The sequence below is a fragment of the Pholcus phalangioides genome, unplaced genomic scaffold (genome assembly GCF_987345545.1).
Source record: "Pholcus phalangioides strain wild (caught in Gottingen) unplaced genomic scaffold, Ppha-v1.0 ptg000007l_1, whole genome shotgun sequence".
Classification (NCBI taxonomy): Eukaryota; Metazoa; Arthropoda; class Arachnida; order Araneae; family Pholcidae; genus Pholcus; species Pholcus phalangioides.
In genome coordinates this window covers 9,692,692-9,708,979 of record NW_028301600.1, presented here as the reverse complement: position 1 = coordinate 9,708,979, position 16,288 = coordinate 9,692,692, and the positions used below count along the sequence as shown (strand labels likewise).

Below are 16,288 nucleotides of genomic sequence, written 5' to 3'. Positions count from 1 at the left end.
TTAATTATATGCATATAAACTGTATAATAGTTAAATACACGTTCATGGGAAAAATACGGTGTTTTCTCAATTACGATCGAGTTAAGTTTGTTTTCTTGAAAATGCTACTATGGTAGTCTGTTTTTCAGTCCAAAATCAGACTGCCGTTAGCACAAAGTAAATATTAAAGCATTTCGATTTTCATACATAAATTGGGAAGAAGGAAAAACTATTTTCTAACTTACTCATTAGATTATTCTGACGACTGAAAATTTCCACCGAAGTAAACAAGTATGTTTTAATACAAGTAATACGTGAATAAATGCATTTCTACGTTCTTATTATCATGTTTTTTATGCTGTCTGTTCTTTTTCCCACTCGGGTTTTAATATTTAATTGTTTCCCAAATATTTTCTGATTATACATTTTGTTTAATTCTTACTATCTTCTTCCAGTCTTCAGAAATCTTTATAGTACAAATAGGAGATGGATGATAAAACACTATAAATTTGCGATTAATGTACAAAACATAGACGTGTACTTTTAAATTATTGTTTTCCTCAGAATTTCAAATCTCAATGCAATTAGTATTATACACTAATTTTATATTTGATATTTAATTTTATATTTGATATTTAATTTTATATTTGATATTTAATTTTATATTTGATATTTAATTTTATATTTGATATTTAATTTTATATTTGATATTTAATTTTATATTTGATATTTAATTTTATATTTGATATTTAATTTACATTAGCAGATTTACATTAAAGATGAACAAGTAAACACGTGATTTCAACTCCATAACTTTCGGTATAAATTTCTATTCAGTGTATCAAAACATTGTCTGATGGAGATGTAATGTCAGTCATCGAGTTACGAGTGATAAGATTGACAAATTTTGCGAATCGATCACATTTGCCGGTGATCATGTTTAATATTGGTAAATTTGATCAATCGTCACTGAATTTATTTAAATTTACCGGACATTATACTCAAACTTCAGTCTAGGTTGATGAATTCAGTCGGTAATGTTGGTTGTGCTTGCAAATGTTGACTAAATGTGAAGGTAACATTACAGGACTGGTAAAATAGTTTATGTTTCTAACTTCACATTTATTTGAATCCAATTCAATTTTTATGGCAAAATATGTCTAATGCACCCATCACAAATACAAATACAAATAAATACAAATACAACGCCACAACAGGCAAAATGCCCAACGAGGTGGGTGAGAAAAAGATGCCCATAAAAATATAGATGTCATACATTTCAAAAATTCCACGTGGGGGAAGTGATAAGTGGTTGAATTTAAGTGGTACTCCCACATTTTTTTCCCATGTTTTTCCAACTTACCAACTTTGTTTAGGAATTATGCATAATCGCTGGTAAAAGTGATAAATGTAGGAAAATTTATCAAACTTACCGAGATGATTAGTGTTTATGCTTAATAATCCGCGATTATGCAAAATCATTGATTTATTAAGTTTACCGTAACATGTATATTATGATAGTTAGGCCAATATCTTAATAATCTATTTAGGGTGTTTCACAAAAGGGGGTTAAAATTATATGATTAATTATAAAGATGAAGTAATATTTCACAGTGAGATGAAATATTTCACAGTTCTTTTTCGTTTAACCAACATATTAATTATATATTGTCTAAAGCATCCAGAAGTCTTAGTTTTATAATTCGTTATAGTAAGATTTTTCACAATGTTGCTACTATCTTGTTGCTTTTTAATTCCTATGTTCGATCTGTTTTGGAATACTGTAGCATCATGTGTATTTCAAGAAACATCGGTCATATAAGCATTACTTATCAAACGAAATACTTCGCTCATCGCTCACTTGAAACTCGCAGTCTCAGGGCCTTTACTAGATTGTTTGTACAAATTCTTCACTTTGATATTAAATGCACCAGATATTCTTCACCTCATTACATTTTATTGCCCACAGATCAACCTTAGATGCTGTAATCTTTTATGTTCCTCCTATCGTTCTAATGATTTGAAAAATTCCCCATTGTACCGATTTCTAAGATGCAGTAATAATGATGATGTATATTTTTAAACTTTCATCTTATTTCTATTTTGTATATACATGTTTTTATTTTGATCTTGTGTTAATATGCAAACTGTAACTGGGCCTTTGCTTGTAGTCTGTATCTTTAAATAAATAAAATAAATTAATTAATTATATAAAAATATAACTAAAGAGCTGAGATATTTTTCTAATAACAATCCCCCAACTTCAATTAAAATGGCAATTATTAAAATTTGATCCTTTTGTTCACACCGAAAATAAGTTTTAATATTCAAATATTAGTATCAATAATTGAGTTTTCAATTTTTGTCATTTTTTCTTACGACTATTTCCCGAATTATTTTCAGAATTAGCCATTTAGAAATGTGGTGAAAATCAAAAATTCCAAATACACTGCTCAAAACAATTAGGATATGCATATACTAATAATTTAAATTGTAGAAAAGTTTGGAAAGAACAGCATAAATTAACAAAAAACGCACTTTTCCCTCATTTATGCTGCTCTTTCCCAACTTGTGCCTGTTGTGGTGTTGTATTTGTATTTGTAAATTTAGTAAAATTTAATTGATTAACTCTTGTGTCACAACTCTCTGTGAATAACTAAACAATATTCTTTATGAATACTTTATCAATTAAAGTGTTCAAAGTCGCAATCAGTGTTATCGGAAATTTTTTTTATGACGAGTAATTTCACTGCTGTCCCAAATTTTGAGAGGTATTTTTCGAAAATGGGGGGGTAATTTTTTAACGGTGAAAAGTAATTTTAAATTGGAATTGAAACACCGTGAAAACCACCATATGAAACACCACGGCAATTGTAGCCTATATAAAATTAATGATACATAAATGAAACATACGTCAAAACTTTCAAACTTTGAAAAATATCTAATCGAAACACTTATATTAAATATTGATTTGATACAAATATATAAAAAAATATGAGATAACAAGAACCGACTTAATCGTACGTATATACAGTATATGTATATATTTATATACTCATTGCATTTTTTTTCAGCAATTTTTCTTTTGTTTCCACATCTTAACAGCGAATTCAAACTCATATCACAGTGAATGGAGGGCCTTTGCATGATAATCTTATTAGGGTGTCTAGGTGGTCATCACCGAGTTGAGCTCTCTTTTTTGAGTTCATATGATTTAAGATCGCAAAACCACGTTCACGTGATGCTGTGGAAAGAGGCAAAGTTAGGGCAGTTACGCTCAACTTTCTATACTCTGGATACAAAAAAGGCGTGTTATCACCACCTTCTTTGCACCCACTGATATATTTGCAAAATTCTGTTATTTTTATTCTTTTATATTTATGAATAGTTCTTCTACAAATAATCATTCTTCCCTAAGTGGCGCTTCACTATATTTTCATCTTTATAATATATATATACAAGGTGTGTGTGTGTGTGTGTGGCACAAATTAAACTGGTGCATGATACACTGGTGCATGTGGAAACATGTAACTGCCAAGAATTGAAAAAGACTTCGTGAACACAACTACCTATGAATTATAACACAAGATGATCTAAAATGGAACTCCCAATGTGAAAAAAATTAAGAATGTATATGCAGCAATTTTATATAGACTAAGAGGCACAAAAACTTTCCAAAAGAGTTGGTTTATGCTTGGATATACTCAATAGTAACATACGGAATCACTGCTTGGGGAGGTGCATATCAAACAAATACACAAAAACGATATAACATATATACACACTATATAACACGCATATATACTATATACTACACATATATACTATGTACTACACATATATACTATATACTACACATATATACTATGTACTACACATATATACTATATACTACACATATATACGAGGAGATATGATCGACGTATTCAAAATTTTCAATGGGATGGATAGGATGGACCATGAACTTTTAGTACACCGCCAATCGACTGCTTTTACAAGGGGACACCAGCATCGATTGGTGAGGGACAACGCGAGGTTATGGTATCCCAGGGAATTTTTCTCTAATAGGGTTGTTAATAAATGGAATAGCTTAGCCCCGGAGGTAGTAAATTGTAACACAATTGAAACGTTTAAAAAGAAATACGATAAACATGTTGGGGTAAATCGAGAAGCTATCCATTCTTAGAATAAGACAACCATAAGTATTCTTTATGGGCATTGTATGATATATTGCTTATAATTTTTGTTAATTGCATTTTTAATTGGGTTGCTGTATTTTTGAAACGTATGACATCCATATTTTTATGGGCATCTTTTTCTCAGCCATCTCGTTGGGCATTTTGCCTGTTGTGGCGTTGTATTTGTATGACAAAAAATAAGATTCCAAATAACAAACACCACAATAAACAACAATACAACAGAATGTCACAAGCTAACTATAAGAAAAAACTACATTTATAGGCTAATACAATATTTATTTTTAAACAATAAATGGCTGGAAAAGAAAAAATAGAGGTTCATCTAAATTAAATAATTTATTTCAAGTTCCAGAAAGAAACAAAACGTTATTCCAGAAGACATGGATATACCGCTCCAAAAATAATGAATCTATATCATGTAATTAATCATACAAATAATGACAAAAGATCCAATAACAATATCTTTATATTTTCTATAAACACCAGTCTAGAATCTATATTATATAACAGAAATGCATCAACATACTATAACAACTATATGCAAACTTTATTTGGTTCAGTAATACCAAAATTAAAAAAAATATGTGTACTTTATGTAAAACGATTACGCACCTCTACAAACCACAATAATAAAGCTGCTGCTGAACTAATATTGTCGAGTAACCCTTCTAGACATACTTGAAGGACATTCAAGTCCCTTGAGGTCAATAGTGTGAGTTTTGTATGTTTATGTTTGTATATTGTATACATGTTAAAAAAAATTAGAGGACGGGGGAACAGTATAAAATTTCAGATTTTTTTATATTATGACACACTGTATTTTGATTCTCGAAACAGGTACAGAGGGATTAATGAACAAATTTAAGCATTTTTTTGAATCAAAACCTCTCTACGACAAACGATTGATGAGATTCGGATAATTCGGACTTACAGGACACCCTGTAAATGAACAATATATGGTAAACTGATTTTATCTGTTATTGCTGCAGTTATAGTTAAGATAGAAACCTCCTCTTCTACATGAGATATTATCCCGGTGATAATTGAGAAACTGAATATCTCGGTAGTTATCATGACTAAATGAAGCCACCAAGGACAGAGGAAATTCATTTGGAAAGTCAAGAAATCATTACAACTATCTTCTTCCAATTAGTTTGTGCAGTTATAACTTCAGACAGCAAAGCAATTAAAGGTGAAAAGATGCAAAAATATCGCGTTGCATGGATTAATTTCCACTTCCCCAGCTTAAACTCTCTCTTTTTTTTTTAATGTTTTATTTTTTTTAATTCTTTTTGCCCTTCTCTTTCTCTGTGTAAGGGCAGTTTTAATTAATTCTGACACTAGTGTTTTCCCCGAGGAAAAAAAATCGGCTTCCCTTAGGGAATCTAATGCATTTGCTTTATTTTTCTTATTTTCTTCTCTCTTAAGATACTTCTTCACCACAGAGAGAGCTTCGCGTTCCCCTATTCCGCTCCGTGACCGACTAATAGAAAGCTAATTAATTTTATTGATTAATTTTAAAGAAGGATTAGTCTTGAGAGCGCAGTAGGAAAAAAATATAACGGAAGGCCCCCTTCAAGGAAACCAACGGAGCATTTCAAAGATTTATTACCAGTGCTATAAAGAACGACATTCTGGCCATGAAAAAGAACCAGGAAAAAAACAACCTGTTCAATACGTATAACGTGGTATTTACACCAATGTCGAAGATATATATTTCCAGTCATTCAATATTTCTTTACATCAAAAATTGGAATTTGTAGATTTTACGATAATATTGTGAAGTTCGTAAATTGCTCGCTTTAAAGTAAAAGACGAATTAACTGTAAATATAAATACAAAGGCCACAACAGGCAAAATGCCCACTGAAGTTTGAAATAAACCTGTGGCAACAGCAAAATGCACTTGATGGGTGCACACATCAAAAGTATACCATAAAAATTAAATTGAATTCAAAGAAATGTGAAGAAGTTAGAAACATAAACAATTTTATCAGTCCTGTAATGTTTACTTCCTTCACATTTAATCAACATGTGCAAAACACAACCAATATTACCGACCGAATTCATCACCCGAGACAAGTTTGAGCATAATGTTCGGTAAATTTAAGTAAGTCGTTGACGATTTATCATATTTACCAATACGAGCTGGGGTTTATACATGATCACTGGCAAATGTGACAAATTCGCAAAATTTATCAAAGCAAAATGATTGTTTTTTTTACCATTTTACCAAAACGATCGGTTATTATTGCATAATAAAAGACGATTATACATAACCACGGGATTTATCACATCTACCATAACATGTAGCACATACAGGGTGCATAGCAAATCGGAGGTATGGCATTTTATTATAGAATCATTAATCCTAGAGGTATACTTCCAAGGTAAAAACTTTCTAAATAACGTGTAGTACTCAGATATGTCATTCATGTTTCAAGGGGTTGTATAGTTATTAAAATGAAAATAACTTTTTATATAATCCCCGTGTGTCTCAAAATCCAATTAAAAAGGTGTTGCCCCTCTCCTGATGCCAAAAAAATTCCACGTTTCTAATTGCAATATGAGATATTCGAATTCGAAAAACGGAGGAAATTAAAAAAAATCGTTCACTGCGGGTAAAACGGCTTTTCCTAATTTAGAGCTTCCCAACTTTACTCCGTCTTCCGAATCCGAGTGTCTCAGTGAATATTGCACTTAAAAACGTAGGGGCGCGGTAGCCCAGGTCGATAAGATGCACGCCTAAAGTACCAAAGGATGTTTAGAGGTGTCGCCTTTCCTGACAGAGGTACGAGAAAAAACGGCGACTCGGCCGCAGCAAAAAATTGCTAATTCAGGGCACACTGGGACTATATAAAAATTATTTCTAGTTCAATAAGTATAGAACCCCTTGAAACATAAATGGCATATCCGAGTACTACACATTATTTTGAAATTTTCCCAATTGGAAGTATACCTCTAGGATCAACGGCTCACCAGTAAAATGTCATAGCCCCTATTTGCTATGCACCCTGTATAATAACTCGGTGGGTGCCATTATATCTCTATCAGACATTATTATTTTAATACGTTCAATGGAAATTTTATTATATATTTTTAGTTATTTTATTTTTCGAGTTGAAATTACTTGTTTGCTTATAGTATTATCTTTTCTCTTAACTTTTTCATAAAAATGAAAATACGATAAGTTCTACATCAGATTTATAATTATTTCAACGATTGAGAAAATGTTGAAAAAATTTAACTCTTCATAGAAGCGTCCTTGTTTCATTTTGTATAGTTCAGTTGCTACATAGATTTCCAGAACTAGAGTCCGAGACAGATTCATTGCTATGCAGAGTTATTCTGAATTCGTGGGACAAACTTTAAGGGGTGATAGAACACGCCTGAACGAGCATTTTTCGTCATGGGATATGCTGTCGAATATGAAAGGTTGAGGTACAAACTCTGTAATAAAACACATTGGTGACACATTAGTGACACTAAATTTAGCAATGAGGTCCCAAAATGTTTCGATGGGAATCGCGTATACAATTCCCTAGAGATGGGCCAACGATAAGAAATCAAGAGAGAACAGAGATCATGAGAGATATGGGTAACATATGTGATGGGCTCGCCGTTTCTAATTCATTACAGTAGAAATGAAGTATTTGAGCATTTTGGAGTTTCCCTGCAAATATAGGCCTATTCCATCATGTTGGAACCACATCCTCCCTCCGATATGATTGGATTTTGGTTTGGCGCAAGGATCATCAAGTTTATGCTGCGCCAAACAGTGACAAACGGTACAATGCAGTAGATTTCTCTTTACCCGCTGCGACCTACGATGATGCTTACCACACTTCAATCCCCGAATCCTTGAATGGTTGATAGCACACATGGCAGTAAATCTTTAAAATATAATATATGCTACTATAACTTATAAGTTGTGCGCTCTCTAAAAGTACCTCTAATGTCTTTGCTATTGAGATTCGGCCACACATTCTATGACAAAAATGCTTCTTTAAGTGTCTTATATCACCTCTTAAAGTTTGTTTCACGAATTTAGAATCACCCTGTAGAACGTATTAAGTTCGAAGAAGGGTTCAAAATTAGCATGATGTATGCAAATCTTTAAAAAAGATGTATCACTGTATTTTCCTACGCATAATAGTCCGCAGACACAAACTTCGTTATTTTGAGGAAGATTTTTTTAACCTATTTGGTGGGAAAATATCGTATTATACTCCATAGCGGCGTATAATCTGCTTGTGAAGATTCCTTTCATCAATAATGAAATAATAAGGAATGAAAGGGGTTGTTTGTTAGGCAAATGTCAATTTTCCTATTAGCATCTATACGTTTACACCTATATTTTTTATCATAAAATATTTATTTTAAATATTATATTAATACTTTATTTAAATATTATACTTTTTCCTAAATAATTTATAATATATTCATTTCTTTATGAACCTCTCAGGAAAAAAATTCTCAGATAATACTCAGCAATATATAATCCGTTCTAATAAATTCCGATGTTTTTGAACGTATAATCCACGGAATATGCGTTGGAAAATACATTTCTTGACATCGATAAAGAATTGCTGTAGGATGTCATAAATGGCATGATTTGTCGTTGCCACTCTTATATAACCTTACGAGGTCAGCTAATGGCATATTAAGACATATTTTCCCTTCTATAAAAACTTTTTCTCTTCTGGTTACACCATATTTCATGAGTTAACAATCTGGCCATATTTTGTACTATATGTGCAGAGATGTTTATTCTTTTATATGTTTCAGCATTCACTGCTGGCAGAAATGCATTTTTTATTTAAAAATTATTCACTTTTCGGTTGATGTTTTTCTTGTAAAAAATTAATTTTGCACATCTGTGCAATAATTTCACAGAAACGTTGATCATTTTCACAAACATTCTAAACATTCAACATTTTAAGTACTTTGAATCGTGAAGGCTATACACATGCTATAAAATTTATTATATTTTTAATAGTCAGTGTTAAGACGTTATCACATCCGTGTATCATGAAAAAATTCTTACATCTCATATCGTAGCATTCCACATCCATTACATGTTAGCCAATACAAAAAAATTAAAAACGAAATATAAAAAAAAAAATAACTGCGATATTTTATGGCCTTCAATAGATAGAAAAATGCAGATATTCTTATTAAATAAAATCAGAAATGTATCTTACAACTCTATATTGGGAATGTTTTTTTCCAATTTTTTTCCCCCAGCATCGATAAGACATTTAATGAATTTGTTGGATGTATACATATATAAAAAATGTCGTTTCGTTCTGCTATGAAGTTCACCTGAATGTTGCTCGAATGAAAAAAAAAAAAATGTACAAGATCGAAATCCGTGAAGCAGAAAGCATTCGCTGCTGTATTAATTTAGCATTCGTTTCTTTCGAACACAAAATATTTAATTGGCGAAAGTCTCACTGAGAAGACATAAAAAAAGAGAGATAATGGAGACTCAAAATTAAAGTTGGAAAGAGCAAAAAAAAAGATGGAAAAAGGGAGAGACTGTCGATCGTAATTGGGTTACTTTTAATTAGTTGGTGTCATTACATTCGCGGTGTTTTCAAATTATTTTTTTAATTGCTTTTTTTTCATTCATTACTGAACTTAATCTTTCGAAATGTTAATTTTTTTGATATGCAGTTTCGATTTTTGGAATTTATGATTTGTTTAACTTGCATGGTTTTTTTTTAATTTAATCGTTGTATGTGTCCATTTGCAGAACAGCAAATGCTTTACTGCAAGGAAGGTGTCTTATAAAGGTAAAGTAATTTGTTTTTTGTTTTTTATCGTGGCTATATGTAAAGGCAGTGTTTCTATATAATTATTTCTTCATTGTGTTTGCAAGAGTTTTAGCTAATTAAAATGGATTTCCTAAGTATCTTGTTGCTTTGATTAGTTTCAACACATGAGGGATTAGAAAAAAAATACATACTGAAAATAATAATAAAAAAAATTAAATAAAATCTTGGAATCTGCTGCATTTCTAATCGAGAGGGTAATTAAATAGTCTCTTTTACTGATGTGTGAGCTAAAAATGAATAAAACTTATTTCCATTCCATTTTTTTTTCTAACTTCTTATTCTGTTTCAAAACTTACGGAGTCAGAAAACAAAGTCGAAATGTACATTAAAAGTAACTCCTATTGGGAACTCACTTGTAGTAGCTTGCTTTAGAGGATATTTGATTAGGTCATGTAACAGTTTTTCGAATCCAAACTTCTAAGACTGCTTATTTTATTTGAAAAATTTATCTTAGGTCTACAGTTTCGTGGAAAATGTAATTAGTAATTAACATGGCCTCCCGTGATTTCAAACACAGTCCTGGAAAAATAAATTTCTTTTCTTAGCTTTTATTAACATTTTAGCTGCTTTTAGAAATATTCAAGCAACATTTAAATAAATAAATTCGTATCTCAAAATTTTTCGAGTTTGTATATTTATTTTAAATAGTAGGATATCCATAAAAAATCGATAGCAAACAATTTCGATAAAATTTTTAACTAAATAAGTTAAGGGAAAAATAATATACTATTAATATGCAAGCGGTTGTTCAATTTGATGATTGAATTATTCAGTAATTGACTCCATGATAAAGGAAATGACGGCGAGCCCTTCTAAAATCATCCCTAAAAACCCTTGAAGGAATATTTAAAAGGTGAAAAATTATAATTTACTCTCCGGAGCAAGATTATAATGTCGAAGTGATATTAAAAAAAACGCTATCTAATAAGCGGTAATAAAAAAACGTGTTTTTTGTTTATTTAGGCAATTTTCATGAAGATCAACAGATTGTCATTTCATTGTGTGTGTATTCTTTTTTTTCGTAAAAAAATGTTTAATAATCAACCTCATTATATGACACTAAATAGATAAACGAAAATGAAGTTTATTTTTCTAAAGGAAAAGGGACTTTTTATAAATAAATAAGAGGCAACTTTAAATAAAATGCGAAACCGAAACAAAAGGGATGGTTGGATTCACTACTGATAATAGTGCGTATAGTTACTCTGGAGATAATAATGGCTTCCAAATCTGACAAGTAATGAAGGGAAAAAATAATGCATGAAGAGAGAGTAGCGTGAATCATTCATCGTGTTACGTGACAAATGACAATAACAGGTAATTAAGGCTATATTGCTATTACGGATCCTCTTTAGTTGTGATTTATCAGGGTATAGGGACTCGCATATCACACCTGGCTTGTCAAGACTGGCTTCACTTATCTTCCTGGCGTAATTTACCTTATCATTTTCAGAGATAGTTAGTAATCGATAAATCGAATATTCTGCAGCACTTTGCATGTCTTTCAACGCGAAGTATAGGTTTTGGAGTTTCCGCAATCATAAGTGGGATGCTCGTTGTCTTCCGTGATTTATCTCTTTCTATATCAACCTATCTTCGAAGTAGGGCATCTCATTTACTAGTTGTTAGCAGGTGAAAAAACTGATTATCATATGTACGAATTAATTAAGAAAATACATCAATAAATCGTTGAGTAGTTCACACAAAAATTAGAAACCAGAAAATAATCTGGTTATGCATATATTCGTTTGAAATTCAATGAGAATTTGCTCATTTTATTCAACTGTACAAGTCTGTAGCTTCGCACGTATGCAAAAGGTCTTCTAAAAGTTCATTATTGCATCCAGTTTGAAGATAAAAATTTAAAAATTCAGAATTGCCTTTGCAAATAAGATGTAATATTCTTTTTATTTTATATTTTGAATTTTAGTAGATGTCCCAATTAACGACAATAACTCTTTGTTTGTTGCAGAGCATGTGTGGCTGTGATGTCGTTAATTTGTGAGAATGTCTTTTTTTTTTTAACTGGAAATTTGCACAACCCGAAATTTTTTTAAATATAGTTTGAATCCCAAAGAAGGTAGTTATATATATCTGTGAAAGTAAAATTACTTCAATTCATTTATTTTATATGCGATTTTTTAGGCTCTCTCTCTTAAAGTCCTCTTTAAAACCCTGTAGAAGCAGTGCAATTTGAAATAGATTTTTTAAATGATTTTTCCGACTTTCAATACCTGCCATTAACTATGAAAAAAAAAATTAGAAGCTCAAAAAAAATTGAGCATTTAAAGCATTTGAGCATTGAGCATTTAAAATTATGATTTAACTTATTTACAATTGTTTCTCTTAAGTTAAAAAATCTTTTTTAAGATTTCAATGCTTTTTTTTCATAAAAATCTCTCTCTCTAATATATATTCAATACTAAAAAGTTCAATAACAGCTTAATAATTTACTCAATACAAAAATGAGAAACTACACTAGCAAAAACATTTTATGACAAAAAATACCGAAAACGATATTGACGGAAAGAAAGTAATTCAAACATAATATGACAATATCAGCAGAATACTAATACGTTAAATAAATAAAATAAGGGTTCGATTAGCGATACGTGTATGTATAAGAGTTCGCAATACATCGGATATTCTTCAAATTCCGTCATTAATATACGATAGTGAATGCAGAAAAAGGTCTGTTGTATGTAGTCTCCATGGATATTTGGCTGGCAATATATGGACTAAGGATATCCTAAGCCAGAATAAAATGGTTCATTGGACGAGAGAACATATTAGATGCAACTCAAGATGGATTTTTTTCTGTAAGAAAGGAATGATACACAGATTTAATTATTAATATAATGCGCTTTCCGAAATCAATGCACAAATATAAAATATAAAAAATTGATTTCATAGAAAATTTTGTATCTTCTACAGCCACTGATGAAAACTAATAAAAGTTTGAAAAGAATATATTTTGATTTATATCAATATATATCATTGAAATTTAAAGGTAAAAGAGATATATTATTATATTTGAATTCTTTCCCGGTGTGTTTCTCCGAATAGCAAGTGCAGATAACACTCATAAGAAACGAAGCAAAAAAGGAAAAATAAATGGCTTTCGAACAGATTTCATATTTCAGAAAATATAAAAAAGAGAATAAACCAACAAAAGGGTGAAAAAGTACAAAATTCGAAAACAATGAATAAGGCAATCTTGTGAAATTGAAAAAAAAAGTAAAAATAAAAGGTAGTATAGAAGTAAAAATGTTCATCGAAAAGGAAAAGTTGGTGATCTGAATAAAAACCTTAAAAAATATGCAATGCGGAAAAAAAGGATGGAAGTAGAGGAATAATGTATAGTCAAACAAAAAGTAAAAAATAACACGAACAGGGGGGAAAATTTTTGTGAAAGACGTAAGGGAACGAAATGCTATTTCAATATCCCGTTGCATTGTAGCTGATTGTATTCCCCAAAAATGTGTCAATCAATTGTGCCCAGCTGTTGCGAGAAAGTACCGCGGAATATTACGTTCAACCATCTACGCTTACGTTGAGCTAATATGGGAATTTCTTTGAACGTGGCCTTATTTTGTATTCGAGACCTGAAACCCGAATTTTTACCTTTCGCTATTATTTTTTTGTTCCCTCGAATCTAACTATCCTAGTTTAATTGTACTTCTTAGAAACAACCTCCATCAGTTATTCCCAATTTTTATCATTTTTGGGTCATAGTTTTTGAATCCCGTTGAATATTCATTTCTTATTTGATCCAGATTCAGCCGAGTGATTCTTTACTGAAATGAATATACAGGAAATATCCTAAAAGTTAGATATGTTTTGTTTTATAAGTTGAAATACAGATTAGGACGCACTATTGCATGTTATTTTGTTTGGAAAAGACATACTAGATAAAATTGCCTTTCCTTTTATTTTGAACTACTTTTGCAGTTTTGATTGTGTAATAAAATTTTGTACTTTGTGGAATACAGCAGTTTCTGCAACTGGAGTATTCGTTGCACTATAAAAATGTCCAATACTATTTAAGGCTAAGAAAATGACTGAGGCCGGTTTACCTTCTGTCCAGTTTTGAAAGATTCCAAAAAAAGGAGAGAGCAGGAGGGGAAGGGTTTTTCAAGAAAATTAATGATGTCAGAACCAGAGGTCGTACCCCATCTGCTCAACTAACACACCTACCGATAAAATGAGGTGTTTTTCCACCTCCTTTATAGATAACAAGGCGATGAGATACAGCATGTGGTATTCTTACCTATGGGGGAGGTACATACACGCTCCGTTTATAGACACCTATGAATAGAGTGGAGAGATTAATAAAATGCCACTCAATTTTATGCATAATTCTTAAAGAAAAGGAATTGGAATTCTTAGGAATGGGAATGCTTTTCGAGAATTTGCGTTGTCGTTATAGCGAATGAGTTCTGATTTTCATTCATAAATAACTCGCTGTAAGCGAACATTTTTGCATCTTTGACAATCACTTTCGAGCTGCTCCTAAATAGCGAGATTCTCGTTATAAGACGTACTCGTTATAACGGACTTTTACTGTATTTTATCTTTTCTAGGCAACATAGTGGATCGCAAACCGTAATGGACAGTGGTTTCTCAACTCACAATGAGTAAGGATTGGAGCAGAAATCTCTGTATAATGGTCTGGATAACAAACACTACACTGCATATCATGAGCTCATTTGGAGCAGAAAATAATATATAAAATGATTAATGTGCACACCCGCCAGCATAAAGTAAAAAAAAAGATATTATATGTACAATGTTGCTCTGATCGCTTTGCCGTGTGCATTCCCTGACGCCAAGAACGCGTGGACTTATGTGGCATCCTTGTACGTGAATTAGTGTTCATATGTTATTTGTATACATTGTTAAATGTAATTCAAAAAAACTGAAGACATATGCATATCTAAAGCAAGAGAAATAGAGACAGCGAATTTGTCAGTAGTTGTATTCTCTTGTCTAAGAATTAAAAAAGAATTGTATCTGTGAATTTCTGTATAATTGGGGAAGGACATTCTTTCCTATACCTTTGTACACAAGGTTTAATTGCCAAAAAATCCAAATTAAGCAAATATATATATATAAACATATATATATATATCAAAGAAAGGCTTTGTATTATACGAATATCCCTGATTTGTGTAATAAAGTGTTGAAATTCCCTTTTATATATTCGACTGTATCATTTTTTCTTTCAACAGTTCGCGTGTTTACTTCGTGTCATGTTAAATCGATATAATTGACGTTTTAAAACAAGATGATGTTGGTGTTAATTTCAAAATGTATAAAAAATCACCAAAACAATATGAAATTTAGAGTAAATTAAAATATCGCATAATGAATAACTAAATTTGAAAGTCATTTCATATGGCTTGACTCGGCAACGCCTTCTGAGTTACTATAAAAGTATATAAAATAGAGAGAGGGCTGTTGATGAACCACTAAAGGTTTTCCTAAGTGACTATACCTAATGAAGTGAGTGACTATACCTAATTTTTACGTCAAAAGAACACTTTTTAGACTGCTGAGAGACGGAGATCAAAAATTGCTACTCGTGCCTAAATGTCACGGTGGTGGCGTGAGTGCGAGGGCATTAGACCACAGTTCTTCATAAAGTAGGCAATATCGCCTCCTGGGGCAATGGAATTAACCAAGGGGGCGGAAAAATATGGGATCAGTATAGGAGGCCGATGAGAAAAAATTTTGATGAAGAGGTTGATGAAATAAAAAGTTTGGGAAACTGTGCAATAGAGTTAGACTAAATAGGGTAAGCTTAGAAATCTACCAATAGATAACGAACTATTTACAGTATATGACAAATAACTTCAGTTTTTTCTCAAGTTTTGAGAATATCATTGGGGTACTTTAACGGGTCACTCATTGTCTATTTTTGATTCTTATGGATTTGTTGCGCAGAAAAATGTGTGCAAGCATTTCAGTACAGAGACTTGCTTGATCCTGAACAGATAAAAATGACTATAGACAAAAATGAGTTTCGGAATATACCAGAATGATAAAATTGTGTAAATCGACGAAACATTTTTTTGAATAGAATGCAGCTTAAATTCCGACATCAACAATGGCCAAATGCGTATCAAACAATATTAGGGCGAGCACCATATTTTTATAATGCCAATCATCATACCACGTGAACTAGAATCGTGAGTACTCTCAACAGCACCACCAAGAACGTTTTGGAGGATGAAATTGCATACTTAATTCGGCACACTTATGACTCGAT

The 16,288-nt window shown here is 31.4% G+C and overlaps 1 protein-coding gene across 2 annotated transcripts in view; it reads left to right on the top strand.

The window, feature by feature from the left end:
* The window catches only part of LOC149084900 (carbonic anhydrase-related protein 10-like), a 287,957-nt gene extending 272,796 nt beyond the window's left edge, over positions 1–15,161 (top strand). For both annotated transcript variants that reach the window (XM_089232635.1, XM_089232634.1), the window contains 2 exons: positions 9,936–9,975; positions 14,601–15,161. In XM_089232635.1, coding sequence (XP_089088761.1) covers positions 9,936–9,975; positions 14,601–14,626 — 66 coding nt within the window. In that variant the 3' untranslated portion in view covers positions 14,627–15,161. The remainder of the gene's footprint in view (positions 1–9,935; positions 9,976–14,600) is intronic.
* The last annotated feature ends 1,127 nt before the right edge of the window (positions 15,162–16,288 follow it).